The following is a 15,500-nucleotide window of genomic DNA, read 5'->3' on the forward strand; positions in this document are numbered from 1 at the left end:
TGCTTCCTAAATTTATCCTCTCATTAGGTTTCTAACTCAGTACACTTCAACATTTTCCATAGCATCAATGACAGGAACGAACTGGTTTGGGAGTTGGCTACTGAAATGTATCTATATGACTATTCCTTTTCAGCAACTGGGACTTTTTCTCCTGTACAGTAATTTTGATATATTCAGTATAGCATCAGTTCTTTGGACAGTAGAACAAATGATGCTGGATTTCCTATTGCTTTCGACCCCCTGGCTGGAATTTCTCTGTCTACATAGATACAAACTCTGCCAGAAGCTTTTCCTTTAGCCGGAGGTTTCCTATGTCTGACATTCTCATTTCTAGGTAGTTTATGCAGCAGTACTTTTTCTTAATAATGATATTAATATGTTCTCTCTCCTCTAATTGGCAGTAAATTTCATTCCTTTTATATCTTACAAACTTTTATCGTTCTGTCAAATGATGTTTAAATCGAGCAGTATGTTCAAAGGTGGCACACAAATGGCTTTTCCCACTAGGTTAAAGAACCAGACATATTCTGTGGCATTTGTTCCAAGGAACTAATGGGAAGTCATAACGTATGGCTAATGTAATGAAAGTGCTGCTATACCTAACACTATAGGTGTTTTTCTTGTGGTGCTCATTACAGTTTTTGGTATGTGTGTTTGTAGCCTTCTGCTTTGTCAATAACAATAGAGATCATAAGAGCAGAAAGAAGCAGGGCAGGAAGGGCAATGTGATACTCCAGTAACCATTTCCCTCCTTTTATTTACGTTGTACCATTGTAGCAAAGTACCATTGCCTTGATGCAGGATTACACAAGTATGGTGGTTGTTTTTTTCTAGTAGACAGGTCAATTTAAAAAATGTAGAGGCCTATCTTTGAAGCAGAGTGAAAGCGTAAGGAAGGGATGTCCTATTTTTCAAGGAATAGAATCGAAGAAACTGGAAGGGGAAAACCAACCTCCATTTGGCTCTTCCTGCAGTAGTTAAGTCATGAGCGAACTGAAATACTTAGATAATTGTGCTGCTGCTCAGAGGAATTACTTTATTCGCTAGCTTGTGTACAGAAGTGTTAATTTCTAAAGGGAATTCCTTGCACTTTTCAGACAGTCATTACCTGAGCAAACCTTGTTCTGTAGCAGCACCTTGTGGGAAGGAAATCAGACTACAGCCTCTCACACAAGCCAACTTTCCCAGAAGACAGTTGCTGAGTGAGCATTTGCCTTCAGTGAGCTGAACAGTTTATTTTATTCTTACTATGGAAATTAGAGGATCCTTCTGAGTGACAACAAACACATCCAATAGGATGATGTACAAAACTTGGTTTGTCATGCCCTTTTATCTGTGGGATCCAGGATCCATACACTGACAAGAAATGCCTTTCTACTGTGGAAAATCAGTGAACAGATGGAGATAAACTGTACATGAGAAAGTAACGCTATGCTGTATTTTATAAGAAATGTGGCAATCTAATTTGAGATATTCAATCTATTGAACAAATACTTGGTTTATAGTCAGTGAAATGGGTACTCTTTTCAGCTATTACCTTTCCAACTGAAAAAAAGTAGCATTTTTAACTGGACCTTAGAGTGCCATCTGTTTGCGTTTGTTGTTTCCAGATTGCTTTTTTAGACAAACCTGCCATTTCGATAAATATTTCCGGTTGTTTTGCAGTTGTACAAATCCCATCAATGGTAGACACAACAGCTTCATTTCTGCTGCATGTGAGAGATTAGGCTTAGACATGCTCAGATTTTAGACTGGTGCTTACTGTTTTGCAGCTGGAGTTAAATTACTTCCACATCATCCCCTTCAAAATTTTGAGGGATGATTCCTCGATTCCTGCATTGCTTTGCCTTCTAAAAGGGAGCCTACTTCTGTTGATAAATATGTGGCCAATTTTGTTTGAGAAGGACTGTGAAGGTTCTGATTACTATAAGAAGAAATAGAGTCTTCAACTTAAGGACAATGCTATCACAGCTGCCAGCCAGAGAAGCTGACTTGGCCCATGTTAACCATTCGGTTTGTACGGCTTGCTGCCCTGTGCTTTCAGTTTCCAGTGTTCAAGTGCACTGAATCTGTCCATGTTCAGTGAGACTGCAGTAAAGCTGTTGTGCTACTGCTGCAATAGAGACCTTGGAAATGATCCCTGGAGTCTGCTGTCTTCACCAGGAGCATGTTGCTACTGTTGCACCTGTAAAAAGAACTGTGAGGACATCTTTTGGTCTATTGGAAACTGACTTTCAAAACACATCTCAGCATCTTACTCAGTTGGGTGCATTTATCATATCATGAAGATAGGGTATTGCAAAATAGAATTCCGGTGAGCATTTGTATTTCTCTAAATCTCAGGTGACGCAGGCAATCATACCAACAGTTACAAACACGTAAGCTTAGGAGAGCATCAGCATCGTTATAAACTGTGGAGTGTGTCAGGGATACTTAATCTTGATAAAACCATTTCCTAGGAAGACGCTAAAGCTTTTCCTAAAATCATACAGTGCTAATACATAAATTCTAAACCAATAAGAGCAGAAAAGTTTAGATTTAGTGAACAAAATATTGAGGTTTAGAAGGAGGCTGTATGTGTAAATACGGCCTAAAAGATGGTAGATAATCACCTCCAGTCTCTCGGGATACTAAGGGTCTTCCAGAGCTTCTGACAGTCTGATCATATCAAGGAAGTTCTGCCAAATTTACCGTGGTTGAATTCTTTACCTGTTATGTCTTCATTTTAAATCTTTAAAACCTTTGGATTGTAATGTCTAGCTAAGATATACGTGTTACCCAGGGTGCAAGTTACATTAACCTCAAACGACAAAGTAGTACTTAAAGGAAAGAAAAAATGAATAAATAGTTCTTTACCACTTTGTTTTGCAGGAGGCAATAAGCTGAAGAATCAATATTTTCGCCTAAACTGGGCATGGATCTCCTTAGAAAAGGAATATTATTTAGTAAACGAAGACTCCAAATATCTTGATGTTGTTCTAAAACGGAGAGGTTACCTGGGAGAAACCTCTTTTATAAGTAAGTTAAATTTTAACCTTATCAATTGTTTATATAAATTATGGGCAAGCCACTGGAAAAAATGTGTCAATACAGCTATATCCTTTTATTGGTGTTTTGTACTAAGCAAGCTAGATATAAAGGAATATGTTTATTTATTTATTAAACCAAATATCTTTTGTTATGCTAAGTGTATGATTTCTCTAGTTACATTATGGAAAATTCCCTTTTTTTTTTCTTTTTTGGTCTTCTGCAATTAGTTTTAACAATCCAATACCCAGCTTTTCTTTCCTTGATTTGATTGTATTTGTTTCACAGAATACAGTTCCTGTCCAGATTTTATTTTTCCTGTAGTGAGAAAATACAGCTGTAGCAATTGGAAAGACAACAATAAACATAGATCATTTTCCAGGAAGGCTATTGTGAGCTGGTCTGATTAGCAGCTACAAGCATTAGGCTCGTTTTCTTCAGTCAATGTTAGCAGACAACTGAGGCTGATACAGGAGGTGTTGAAAGCTGTTTGCAGTGTCTGGGGAGTGAAAAGGTGAAAAAAGATTGTGTTATCACATTCTGCAACCTCACACCAGCTTCTGGATCTACTCCCGTCCTCTTCCTAGTGATGCATTTGGACCAGTGAGCATTGTCTTTGTAGTTTCACATTGAAACCTATGGTGAGCTTACCCTGCTTAGGAAAGGCACTTAATTTAAAGCTGGTTTTGCAGAGGTATGTAAGTATTCACCAGGCATGGAACACAAGCTTGTGCTTAGAAATAACATTTCTGTTTAAGTCTCTTCCTGAGTAAGAATCTGTGTTTCAGGTGTCAAGATGTAGTTAGGGCACCTATTTTGGCATGAGATTTAACGGATATTGGCATTAACTAACTGGATCTAACTTAAAAGGCTTTGTTTTGAACACTGAACTAACTTTCATAATGTATTTCTTTTAAAGAAAGTAAAAGAATAAAAGAGATTAATGAAATACAAAGGATGCTTTTTAATTAATTACCGGTACTGATTAACAGATACCGATTTGACTTCTGATTCTTCAAAATTTTATACCTATGTATTCAAGCCCAGTTTCTGAATTAAGCTGATTCAAAAACCAGCAAAAGAAGTTTGAATAACTTGCCTCTGACTACCTCGATCCTGCAAAATGAAGTTACAGAGTTGGAAAAATGCTTACTGGTCTTTCTGGTCCATGTGCAGTGCCAAAGGGCCTGAAGGGTTATAGATTATGTAAAATACTGACTATGACTTAGGAGGAGGCACAAGCAGGCAGCAAGAAAGGCAAGGTGTATAGAGAAAGGTGATATGTTTTAATACATTAAGCAATCCCATTGGAAGAAACAGGCAGAGAGGGGAGAAATTTTGATTTCTCTGACAACCTGAGAAAGACCTTTAAGATCGGAGTGATACTGTGGGATTCAGAGGCCAAATGCATGAATTGGAGATACTTCTGAAGGACTGTCTAATTTCCATGAGGGTCTGTCAGACAGCCTTAAACTGAGAGGGAAACAACAATGAAAAGCAGTTTTAGAGAAGCCTAGGTCTGAGGCTTTAAGGTCTGTGCTTTCTCGGTGCGATGAGCTATATTGGATTTAATCACATGGCTCTACAATTTCAGCACGACTTGAGATTAATGATTGTCATTATGCAAACACTGAAATAAGGAGATAATATTTTTTAAAATGCTTATTGTAGTGGAAATTACCACAATGGTTCAGGTTTTGCATCTTCTTACATCTTTATTCCATGTGTTTTACTCTTTTCTGTCTTTGTGTTTTCCTTAGCTTTCCCTTTGAAAGCTGAACTTTCCAGGTGTGTTTTTATTTTTCCTAAGAGAAATAAATATTTTTGAGGTTTTCAGGCAGCTTGTTATTTAAATGTTCTGCAACAGAAGAGAACCCAGAGGGGGAAAAAAATCTGTTGGCCTTTAGGGGCATCTGTTACAGAGAAAAGGAAACTTGACCATAACCTCAGAGAATGTAGAATTTTACTAGTAGTTAGTTTTGCTTTGGCTAATTTTTTCCAAGCTGCCTTTTGCCCTGTTAATTTGATGTGCTTTCACCTTTACGTGTGATACAAATCTAAAACTGATCAAGAGTAACAGTTGGTTTGAACACTCTCAGGTTGTGAAAATTATATTTTTCTAAAACTTTTTAAAAGATAACATAATGAGGGCAAATTTCTGACTTTAACAGGTATTAGCACCAAAGATGGTACTGCTAGAAAAGATAAAGACTTCAGAGGAAAAGCCCAAAAGCAAGTGCAGTTTAATCCTGGACAAACCTTAGCTACATGGAGAGTACGGATTTTGAGTGATGGTGAACATGAACAATCTGAGACCTTTCAAATTGTCCTGTCCGAGCCTGTCATGGCAATTCTGGAATTTCCTGATGTATCCACAGTGGAAATTATTGACCCAGGAGATGGTAAGAACCTTTCCAGAACTGTATTGCCAGTATGTGCGTATACCAAAAGATAAACTGGAGGGCAAATGATATGAGTGACAGTGGATAGTAAAACTTACTTTTCCTCAGACTTGGGCATTGGGTAGGCGTTTGTCCTCTATCACTTTAAGTGATTCATGAATATGTAAATATGATGGCATGCTCAATGACATACCTACTTTTTTTCCTATATTTTTTCTAATTTGGGGGGTTTTGTTTAGTTTCATTTTCATTTTAGGTGTAGTAGGTTTTCAGTTCAATGTGTTTGCAGACAGAGTGATTCTGCACAGCTGGCTGGAGAATGACTTGATTTACTCTGCGGTGGTAATTCATGTGGGCAAGGATGGTACAGGAAAGTCTGCTTGGTCCCAACAACTTTGGGTCTTGAAGCAGACTGGTTGCATCAGTTAGGCCTTAATATCAAGCTGAGAAGCTCAGTGAGGGTAAGATTCACTAGACCGAATACAGCACAAGCTATTTCAAAAACAAACAAAAAAAATTTTATTGTTAAGTGTAAATGAAGACAGAAGCTGATTTAAAAAAAAAAAGGTAGAATGTGCTCTGGTTGCTTTGCTTTTCAGCTGCATTCAGACACTTAAACTCACGGGCCATGAATACACAAAACTTTCTTTAAGGAATCTTTCAAGTACTGGATGACTGTAACAGCTTGTTTTATACAGTCTTCCCAAATTAACATTTGAAGAGGACTGGGCATGAAAACTGTCAGAGACTTCTTAGTTCCTAGTTACAAATGCAAATTAAACCAGAGATTATGTGACATTGATATTTAGTCACTGAGAAAAATAGTGCTTCGCTTGCAAAGCAGTATGTATGAGACGCAGGAATTACTTGAAAATATGTGAAATCTCTCTGTCTTTTCTATGATCAGTGAGACAGAGCAACTCAAGAAGATTGTCTGAGCCTTCTTAATGCTGATAGTTTTTTCTATTTCTTATATTAAGATAAAATTTTTACAGTCCCAGAAAATTTGTCATAATTACATGTAAAATGAGGCTGTGTAGGAGAAAATCAAATGCACGACTGCAAATCAAGGAACTTTGAGGGGAAGGACTGGGTCTCCTAATAATCTTTAAAAGCACAGGGCATAACAAGTTAAAATGATAACTGAGTAGAATCCATCAAAAGTTTTTTTCTGCTTCCAGTGAAAAGTATTTTAAAATTCACTGAATTGTATGGTATAGTCTTAGCAACAAAATAGTGAGCGTGTTTGAAAAGGCGTACCAGCCCCTTGATGTATGGAACATTAGGTAATGCTTTATTCCAAAAAGAGAGTGCCTAAAGATGCATTTTCTTACTCTGGCTGAGATGGCATAGAACATTCTACTCTGAGCTTTTACGTTGTTCATAAGGTCTGTTACAATTTTATAGTGTCATTTTACCCCTAGGTGGATAATCATGAGAGAGGAAATAGAACAAATCAGATTCCTACATTTTTTGAAGGATAGTTTTTCATTTTGCCAACTTAATCCTAAAGGGAGAAATAAAAGGAACAAATGGGTATTTTTAGTGTTTACCTTTTGTTTTACTTTTTAAAAAAAGGTAGGGATTTGGTAGTTTTCGCATTAAATTTTTGACTTGCTGGAGTAGTGAAAATGTCTAGATCTTATCAAACCTGAATTACAGCATTTTTAACGCAGGCTTTTTACCTTAAGTCATGCTTTCCAGTTGGCAAATTAAAATCTAGAACATGTTTTCAAAGAAGTCACATGACAATTTTCAGAACAGAACATTGTTTGCCAAAGTCCTCTGGAATAATTAAAAGATTTGCTTTGTGCAGTCAGCTGATAACACTTGATTTAATATTATACAGAATTATATTCCATTTGGGTTGTAGTCATATTAATGAAACTGGAAAGGTGTTTTATAATTATATGCATAATCACCTTTGTTCTTGAGTTTTTGTGAGGACAAGAACAAAATCGATCCTGAATCCCAGTAGTGGCATAAAACTCAGCAATCTGTTTGTGTGAGTATAAAATAATGAAGAAGCTTAAAATTCATTTGAGTGGGTTTTTTCCCTGAAAAACAGATCTGACCTTCTTTGGTCTGATATATTTTAGGGTGAGATGGCTCTCCAGACTTTGCTGACTGTGTTGGGTAGGTCTCCTTAGAATAAAATAGGAGTGTAAACAAGTAGCCAAATCAGAGTAATATAGCAAGAGCTCAGTCTTGCACCCTCAATGTCAAATTATTTTCATGGTTATCTTGATGCAGTAAGTTAAAGAACGGCCTTGCAGAACTACTGCCTGCCTATGAGCTATGCTATGCTACTTCTGTGATTAACAATTAATAATGAAATACAATGGAAATAATAAAAATATAGACAAATTCTCCAAACGCTATCTTGCACCTTTAAGCCTGGATAAGTAAATTAGTCAGGGCTTCTGAATTCAGACCTGATGATCTGATTTTCTTTTATATTTCTGAAAGACTCTACTTCTATCACCCTCCAATCTTTTCTTAAAATTTAACACTAATGCTGATAAATGAGATTTATTTGTTACACTTTAGAATACGCTAAAATGCTTCTAGCTACTTTACAGGTGATTTTATGAGGCCGTAAGTCTATATAAACAAATATATCCTTCCTTTGCAGAATCAACTGTCTTTATTCCTCAGTCTACCTATACTATTGAAGAAGATGTTGGTGAATTATTTGTTCCAGTCAGAAGAAGTGGAGATGTGAGCCAGGAACTGATGGTTATCTGCTACACACAACAAGGTAACAGAATCTACTATACAAAAAAAGGCAAAGATGGAAAAGAAACAGAAAAGCATAATGAATTCTTCCATCTATTGCATAATAAAATTGTTTATAACTCTGTTAATTACTTTTTCAACTAAATATCTTCAGTCTGAACTGGAAATTTATTCAACTTTGCAACTGAATGTTACCGAATACAGCTGAAAAATTATCATATTCCAAATTTCTGCTATTTGTTAGGAGGTGAAGATCTGTTTTTTTATCTTGCTGCAAGATTTTTATATGCAGCCCCATATATCTGGAAATTATGAGAACTGAAAGCACTGCAGTGATTGCCTAGGACAGCCTTTAGTTGTTTTTCTCCTGAAAAAATTAGTATAAAATAGTTTTGCTTAATTGCCATGCTTCTCCTTTTTCTGTTTTTCAGTCTCCTATTAATTATATCCACACAGAGCATAGGGTCTCTACACCTGTGCTTTTATTATTATTATTTTTCATCTGGAGAGATGAAGCAACATTTTTGGTGAATGATCTGGAAACAAAATAATTTGTTTTTACCAAATGCTCTCTATTAAAGTTAACTTCTGGTCCACTGGTATATTCAATGGGTAAAATATACTAAGGGAGTTAACTGATAATCCTCACAGGATCTCCTTTGTCAGTCTGTGTCTTGTGATGATAGACTACAATATTCCTTCTGATTGAAAACCTGAAAATGAATTTGTGGAGCCATATACTTGCACTGCATCATATACAGAGTATTTTGTCCAGGGACTCAGAAATGTAACCTGGTTTCAGCCCATCTATAACCTTAAAGTAAATAGAAATTAAAAGATAATGAAAATAAAATTCAGCCTCTGTGAGGGGATCATTATAACGAGGGTACATGTAGTGACTGTTTTCCTTTTATGCCACAGGAACAGCATCTGGAACTGTCCCAACCTCTGTACTTTCTTACTCTGACTACATATCCAGGCCTGAGGATCACAACAGCATTCTACGTTTTGACAAAGACGAACGAGAAAAAATGTGTCGGATTGTCATCATAGACGATTCCTTGTATGAAGAGGCTGAGACCTTTGATGTTTTACTGAGCATGCCAATGGGTGGAAGAATTGGTGCAGAATTCCCAAGCACTCGAATTACCATTGTACCTGACAAGGATGATGGTAAGACTTCAGGAACTAAAGTGAAATTCCCAGTTCAGTACAGAAACTACAAATAATGTCGTACTCAAATCGGCATGTAGAATTGGATATGTGCACTTCTTGGTGGTTAAAGCACATGCTGCCATCTTGAGGTTAGAAAATACTGTTAGAAAGCTATATGGGTTTTTCAAGGTATTTCATATTGATATTTTATGGTTTGAGAAAATCACATGAGCAGTAACTGGGAGAGAGGAGATGCATTCTAACACAGTAACAAGTGTAATCCAAAATGCCACCCTGCAGGCATACCCTTGTATGTGTGATTCTGAGACTGTGTCCTCAAGGCCTTCGGGCCCATTGCATTATGCTCCAAAGGGTCATATTAGAGGCCCTGATAGACCAGAAGCCATCTAACGGCTGCTAAGAGGCAAGATATTTTCCTTCTGATTTGATGCTTCATTTAAATTTCTGCCTAGAAGTGTCCATTTATGTCCTTTTAATGAAACAATTCAAATAATCGAAAGACAGTAATGTTGCTTTAGGAATCACCTCAGCAAGGAAGTGCTGACAGGATTATGTCCTTTGTTCAAGTGGTCAGTAGCTTTGGTATATTGCACTGAAATGGACATTTCTGGTGGTGATCAGAGAGAGGTCTGTCACAAAGAGTAGAATCAGCACACTATATCACTGTATCACTGTTTTTGATAATACTTATAAATATTATTGCAGCCTCAAGCCTTTCCATCAATGTTGCTAGCATTAGTGTAGCAACTGTCATTCTAGAAGTTTTAGCAAAAGGTTTCCTGGTACAGTTGCCCTCATTTACTCATGGAGTTTGGAGGCTGACATCTCATCTGCAAATTCTGTGGAAGGAATACTGATAAGCTATATTAGTCTTCTCTTATGAACCTATAAACCATCTGTTGTGTCACTGTCCTAAAGGCTAATGTGTGGAATTATATAGTACAGTACTCTTTGAAAGTCTGGTGCCAAGGTAGACTGTTATTATCAGCACAGTAGATTGTCCCCAGTTAAGAATAAGGCAGCTGTTTAAGGCAGCAAGTTGACACCCAACTAATTGCATTGTAAATACTCATTTGGCTGAAATGTCTCACATTGAATAGCGTAACAGAGGTGCCGTTGTTTTCTCTGTGGAGCATTTGGGTAACAGTATAGCATTAATGAATAAAAGGATTTGAAATAGCACTTCTTGTAAAGTAACAGAACATACATCAAACACAAGCTGGAATAGAAATATGTTTCTCTGACTTTACTGTGATAGCAAATACAGGTTTATTTGTGTAGGTTATTTTACAACAGTTTGATTTTTGAATATTGTTTAAGAATTCACAAGCTTTACAGATTGTAGGTAGCACAGAATAGAATATTGGGAGAGTAGCTATAAAAACATGTATCTGTGAAGATGCTGATTACCCAGCTTTTGAAGGTGTTCTGGCTGTTTAAAATGAATATGGAAAGTTTGGGACAGGGAGAATCTTTCTTCAAGAGATGTTACTTAAAACAGAGATGAGCTAAAATTAGAACATCTGATTTCAGTGGGAACCTCAGTGTCTGGGAGGGAACACATTTATGTACTGTTCTTAGCAGTTAAAATGAGATATTGTCATTCATAGGCTTATTCAATCATTTTAACAGTAACCTAGAGTGACTTTGAGTAAGAAATCATGAAAGTTAATCAATCACAGCATAGTATAGAACTTAACAGTTCATTAAACTCTCACAAGATAATAACATGAAATCTCCTTTATTTTAACACTGCCATTAGAAAACAGAGGAACTAATTTGGTTTGTATGCTATCGTTTAGTTTTATGTTTAATATTTCCTGCATTTATGAGCACAACTTGCCTCAGTGCTACTGACTTTTAAACAGGAATTATTCAACTAATAATGATAATCATACAGGATTTTTTTGAAAAGCTGGGGAAGTGTTTGGGACATTAGAGTAGAACATTTTCATTATGTGACAACTGAAACATCTACACTTGTTGGTAAGAGTGTTTTGGATATTGGGAGCTTTGAAGGATAGATTTGAATCATTTTTTACAAACTTTCACTTGTCTTTTTGCACCCAAAATGTTGCGTATGTCATATTTGAAATAGTGTGACGAACTCCTTTTTTGCTGTCTGTATCAGTGAAAGGATTCCCACAAAAATTTCCAGAGCGCTCAAAAACTCACTGAAAATTCACTTGCCAGTAAAGTTTTCTACCACATGCTTTTAGTTTGCACAAAAACGTAGTTCCTGATAATATAACAGTCTATATGCATTTTGTTTCATCTGAGATCTGTTGTGCTGCCTGTTCTATAAAAAGCAAGGTACATTCTACAGAGTAGATAACATATAAGTTATACTTTACATATTTAAGTATTCATACACATATATAAGTATATATATATTTATATATATGTATATTCATACACACACATATATATGCTTATTTCAGATTGTGTATTTACACACATATTTATGTAATATGGGCAATTTAACTCCTACCAGTCAAGACTGTTAATTCTGCATAAATAAGCAGGATTTTAAGCAGCATTGTTTATTATTGTTTGCAGTGTAAAAAACTAATAAGTTAAAACAGTATGCTATGTGAAATAAAAAGCATTTAATTCAGAAAATGCCTAAGACAGAGGTGGATAAAAGCTTTAGCACATATATAACAGCATTATGAGGTGTAACAACAGTTTCATTCTAAATTCTGTAGTCCACTTTAATCTCTTTACTTCTCAACTACTGATATATTTTTCTCATTGTTTGTTTAAATTCATCTTCTGCTTAACAAGGTTTCTTCGGATGAATGTCACAGCATGTCATTAAGTTGTGATTTTTGTAAGTACTGTGCCTGGATTAACATTACACATTGACTTCTTCAGGTCAGAAGATACAAACAGCAAAGGTCAAAGTTTAATACTACTACATGAGATCTTTCCTATGGAAGTCAAGTCAGCACTAGCAACATTACCTTATCTCCTCTGGCATTCAGTGCAAGTTAATTAGGAAACATTCACCTTCAGCACCTATTACCAAAGTCTTTTCTTCTTCTTTTATTTCTATAGAAGGCCCTCAGGGTTTAACTAAAATAGCCAAGTTGCTATACAATCATGACAGTAAATAAAAAGCAACAAGGTCTGCTCAACTTTTTAGTGAACCAGAGTGTATTAAAAAAGACATTCCTGGCAACTGAATACTTCACTTGTGGATTATACAGTTGTGCTGTGCTGCCAAAGCGAAATCTGGAAAAAAAAAAAATCATAGTGTGTAGAACGTGCACTGAACATGTATCGTGAAAGATGATTGTAAAATTGGTGCTGCTGTTAGGACATTCCTTAATTTGGAAGAGACTTCTCCTGATAAATCCTTAAGCTGGAGACAAATAGAAAAGAGGAATGGGATTAAGTTAATGAAATGCACCACAAAGTAAGTTGTGCATGGTAATCTTGGATTCAAATTTACACGTTTCACTACGGTTTAAGCACTGGAAAAAAAAGCATGGGTCAGCTCAAGTCAGGTGGTAGTTACTAACCATGAACCACTGGGAAAAAAGGATACAGGAGAAATACCTATGCAAATGATTCACGTCTGAGGTGGCAATAATCTCACGTTTAGACATCTCATTCAAGCAGACTATGCCAGGATCCTTCTACAGTTAATGGAAAGAGAGATGTCCTCCCAGGAACCATCGCATCCTAGAAGTTTCTAAACTGTTTATGTCAATCACTGTGGGTACCTGGTGCAACTGAATACGTTGATTTCTGACAGTAGATATAAACACTGTCCTTAGAAATTTAATTTGCCATTCAACCCAAAATTGTAAGCACTGCTGGGCATAAAAGAAGGAACTTTTTCTAATTTTGTGTTGCAGACAGATCCTATTATTAAATGGCATTAAACAACAAAGGGATACATAGGTATTACTGTTTCATAAAATAATTATGATTACTAAAGAAAAATCTAGAAGAATCGAGTTGAAAACTAAAGAAATGAATGCTGAAGAGTGTTTCAATGGGTATTTAGAAGTTCAAGATAAAATCCAAAACCAAACAGAAAAACTCAACTGTTTTCCATACAAAAGTGAACTTGTGTTACTAAATCTAGCCAGAATTGATGGATTGAACTACTTGTCTGCATGTATCTCAAGGACTTGGGGGGTGAACAGAAATCCCTGAAGAATTTGAGATCAGTTGGTTCACTCAGGACATACCTATCCTGTGTGGAGAGCACAGAGTTCAGCATAAAGCTCATTTAGAGGAGGCACTTTACACAATAGATCAATATTGTGCATCTAGGAAAGGAAGATAAGGTTGCTGTGCACTTTTCATTCCACTCAAAGAGTCTTGGAGCTTAGTCTCAGACCCTGAAAACACTCAGACCCCAGTGCTCCGTGGAAATTCCTTAATCCCCAGGCACTTAGCAACTAAGCAAGATCAGCCTGGAAGTACTCTCTTTTTCCATCTGAAGCTATGACTCTGAAATAATTTTGCATATATAGAGAAAAAATGTGATCAAACTCCTTTGTTAGTATTCATCTGTGAACGAGGAGCCTGTAATTTCATTCCAACACTCACAGTGTTGCTGTGTTGTGTACAACAAGTCTGACATAAAATGCTTTGGTCTTTGCAACAAGGCTTGCAGTCAAAGCTCGTAGCCAAAAGTTTTGGTGGCTGGGCTGCTGATTTGTGCTGAGTTTTTACTCTTTCACTTTTACTTACAGAGTAAGTAAAAATTACTCTTGGTTTGTAATCACATTTGGAAAACAGAAGATAAGAGGTGTGATGAATGCAAAGCTGGAAGTTTGCAGCTAAGAGGAGAATGCTTACAATTAAGTTTTTTTGTCAGTGGCTGCACTTCCATGTGATTTTAATTCCATGCTACTGTATTTAGTGTTACCATGAGAGCACACATCTTCACAGCCAAGCTGACAAACAGTCATCTTGCCTTAGTGGAATTGTTGAAGCCTCATGCTGTTCACAGCAGGAAGTACATCAAATACATTTGTTCCACTTCATTCACATTGGATGGGCAAACAACCATTCAGACTTCTTCTTGACATTTCTGCATCAAGGCTGGGAAAGCAAAGGACTGAAATTTGTGTTCGAGGTTTGCTTATCATTTTCTTTGTAGATACTCAACAGAATCAATCACTCATATCATCCACATGATAGAGGATAGCACTATCTGGGAATATTTTACAGCTGACTAAACTGGACAATGGTATGATCATGGTGTGTTAATGTGGAAAGCCAATGTTAGAGGTCAAACAGAGCAGATTAATTCTTCAGTCTTCTGCAGATTTCTTTAGAACACTTGCTGTCACTCCCCCTACAGTTAATTAAACTTTGGAAATCCTTAGACCATGTTCTGGAAATAAGTAGCCACTAGCAGTTGTCCAACTTGCTTGGAGTAGTAAAGTCTATATTGATGTTTATTTACTACCAGTAACCGGAAAAGAGAAGGTCAGCACTGCAATGCTACGTTATAAATATATGCTTTGCATTAAGTTAGGTGTACAGTGTCAACTAAATTTCAGTGTATGCACGGAGCCAAATTTCCAGCTGATGAAAATTAAATATTCTATTAGTAACATAGTTTGTGAGAGGGACATCCTTATCTCACAAGGCTATCTGGAATCTCCTTATTTCCACTAACCTCCAAGGCAGACAATAAAAAGTGCCTTTTTCTTTCCAACAACAGCTGTGCCATAACTTCAAATAGAATGGGTCATTGGTTGATCTTGGTAGTTAGTATCTATTTGTCTATTTGTCCAATTTTAGTTACCACCTGAACACTATAGGAGGAGCATGGCCAGTGTTGTATTATGGATTGGAGTCATGATTTGGTCAAGTATCCTTCACCATTCCCTGGAGATGACTAAAATAAAGAACTATTTGTTCTTTTGTTTCTCTGTACATCCATCTTTGATTACTTTCTCCTTTTTCTATTTTTACAGTGCCTGTAAGTCTGACGCCTCTGGCACTTCTGGGCAGCTTTTAACTTCTTTTGTCCTCTCATTAGGTAAAATCTTTACGTATCCTCTCCCTTTTCCCCAGTCTGTGGCAGGTGGCCAGATTGGCAAGTAATCAAGGGAAAAAGTGAAAGACAGACAACTTATGACACATGTTATACTCCCAGTTTTCTTTGCTTATAGTTTCTTA

General features: G+C 36.5%; 1 protein-coding gene across 1 annotated transcript in view; it reads left to right on the top strand.

The window, feature by feature from the left end:
- Nucleotides 1–2,848: 2,848 nt before the first annotated feature.
- LOC104499615 (FRAS1-related extracellular matrix protein 2-like) overlaps nt 2,849–15,500 on the top strand; it is a gene marked incomplete at its 5' end in the record, with an annotated part of 60,019 nt that continues 47,367 nt past the window's right edge. Inside the window, 5 exon segments of the mRNA XM_010143144.1 lie at nt 2,849–2,866; nt 2,869–3,018; nt 5,199–5,429; nt 8,065–8,190; nt 9,090–9,341. Coding sequence (XP_010141446.1) covers nt 2,849–2,866; nt 2,869–3,018; nt 5,199–5,429; nt 8,065–8,190; nt 9,090–9,341 — 777 coding nt within the window.

Source organism: Buceros rhinoceros, unplaced genomic scaffold (genome assembly GCF_000710305.1).
Source record: "Buceros rhinoceros silvestris isolate BGI_N320 unplaced genomic scaffold, ASM71030v1 scaffold3019, whole genome shotgun sequence".
NCBI lineage: Eukaryota > Metazoa > Chordata > Aves > Bucerotiformes > Bucerotidae > Buceros > Buceros rhinoceros.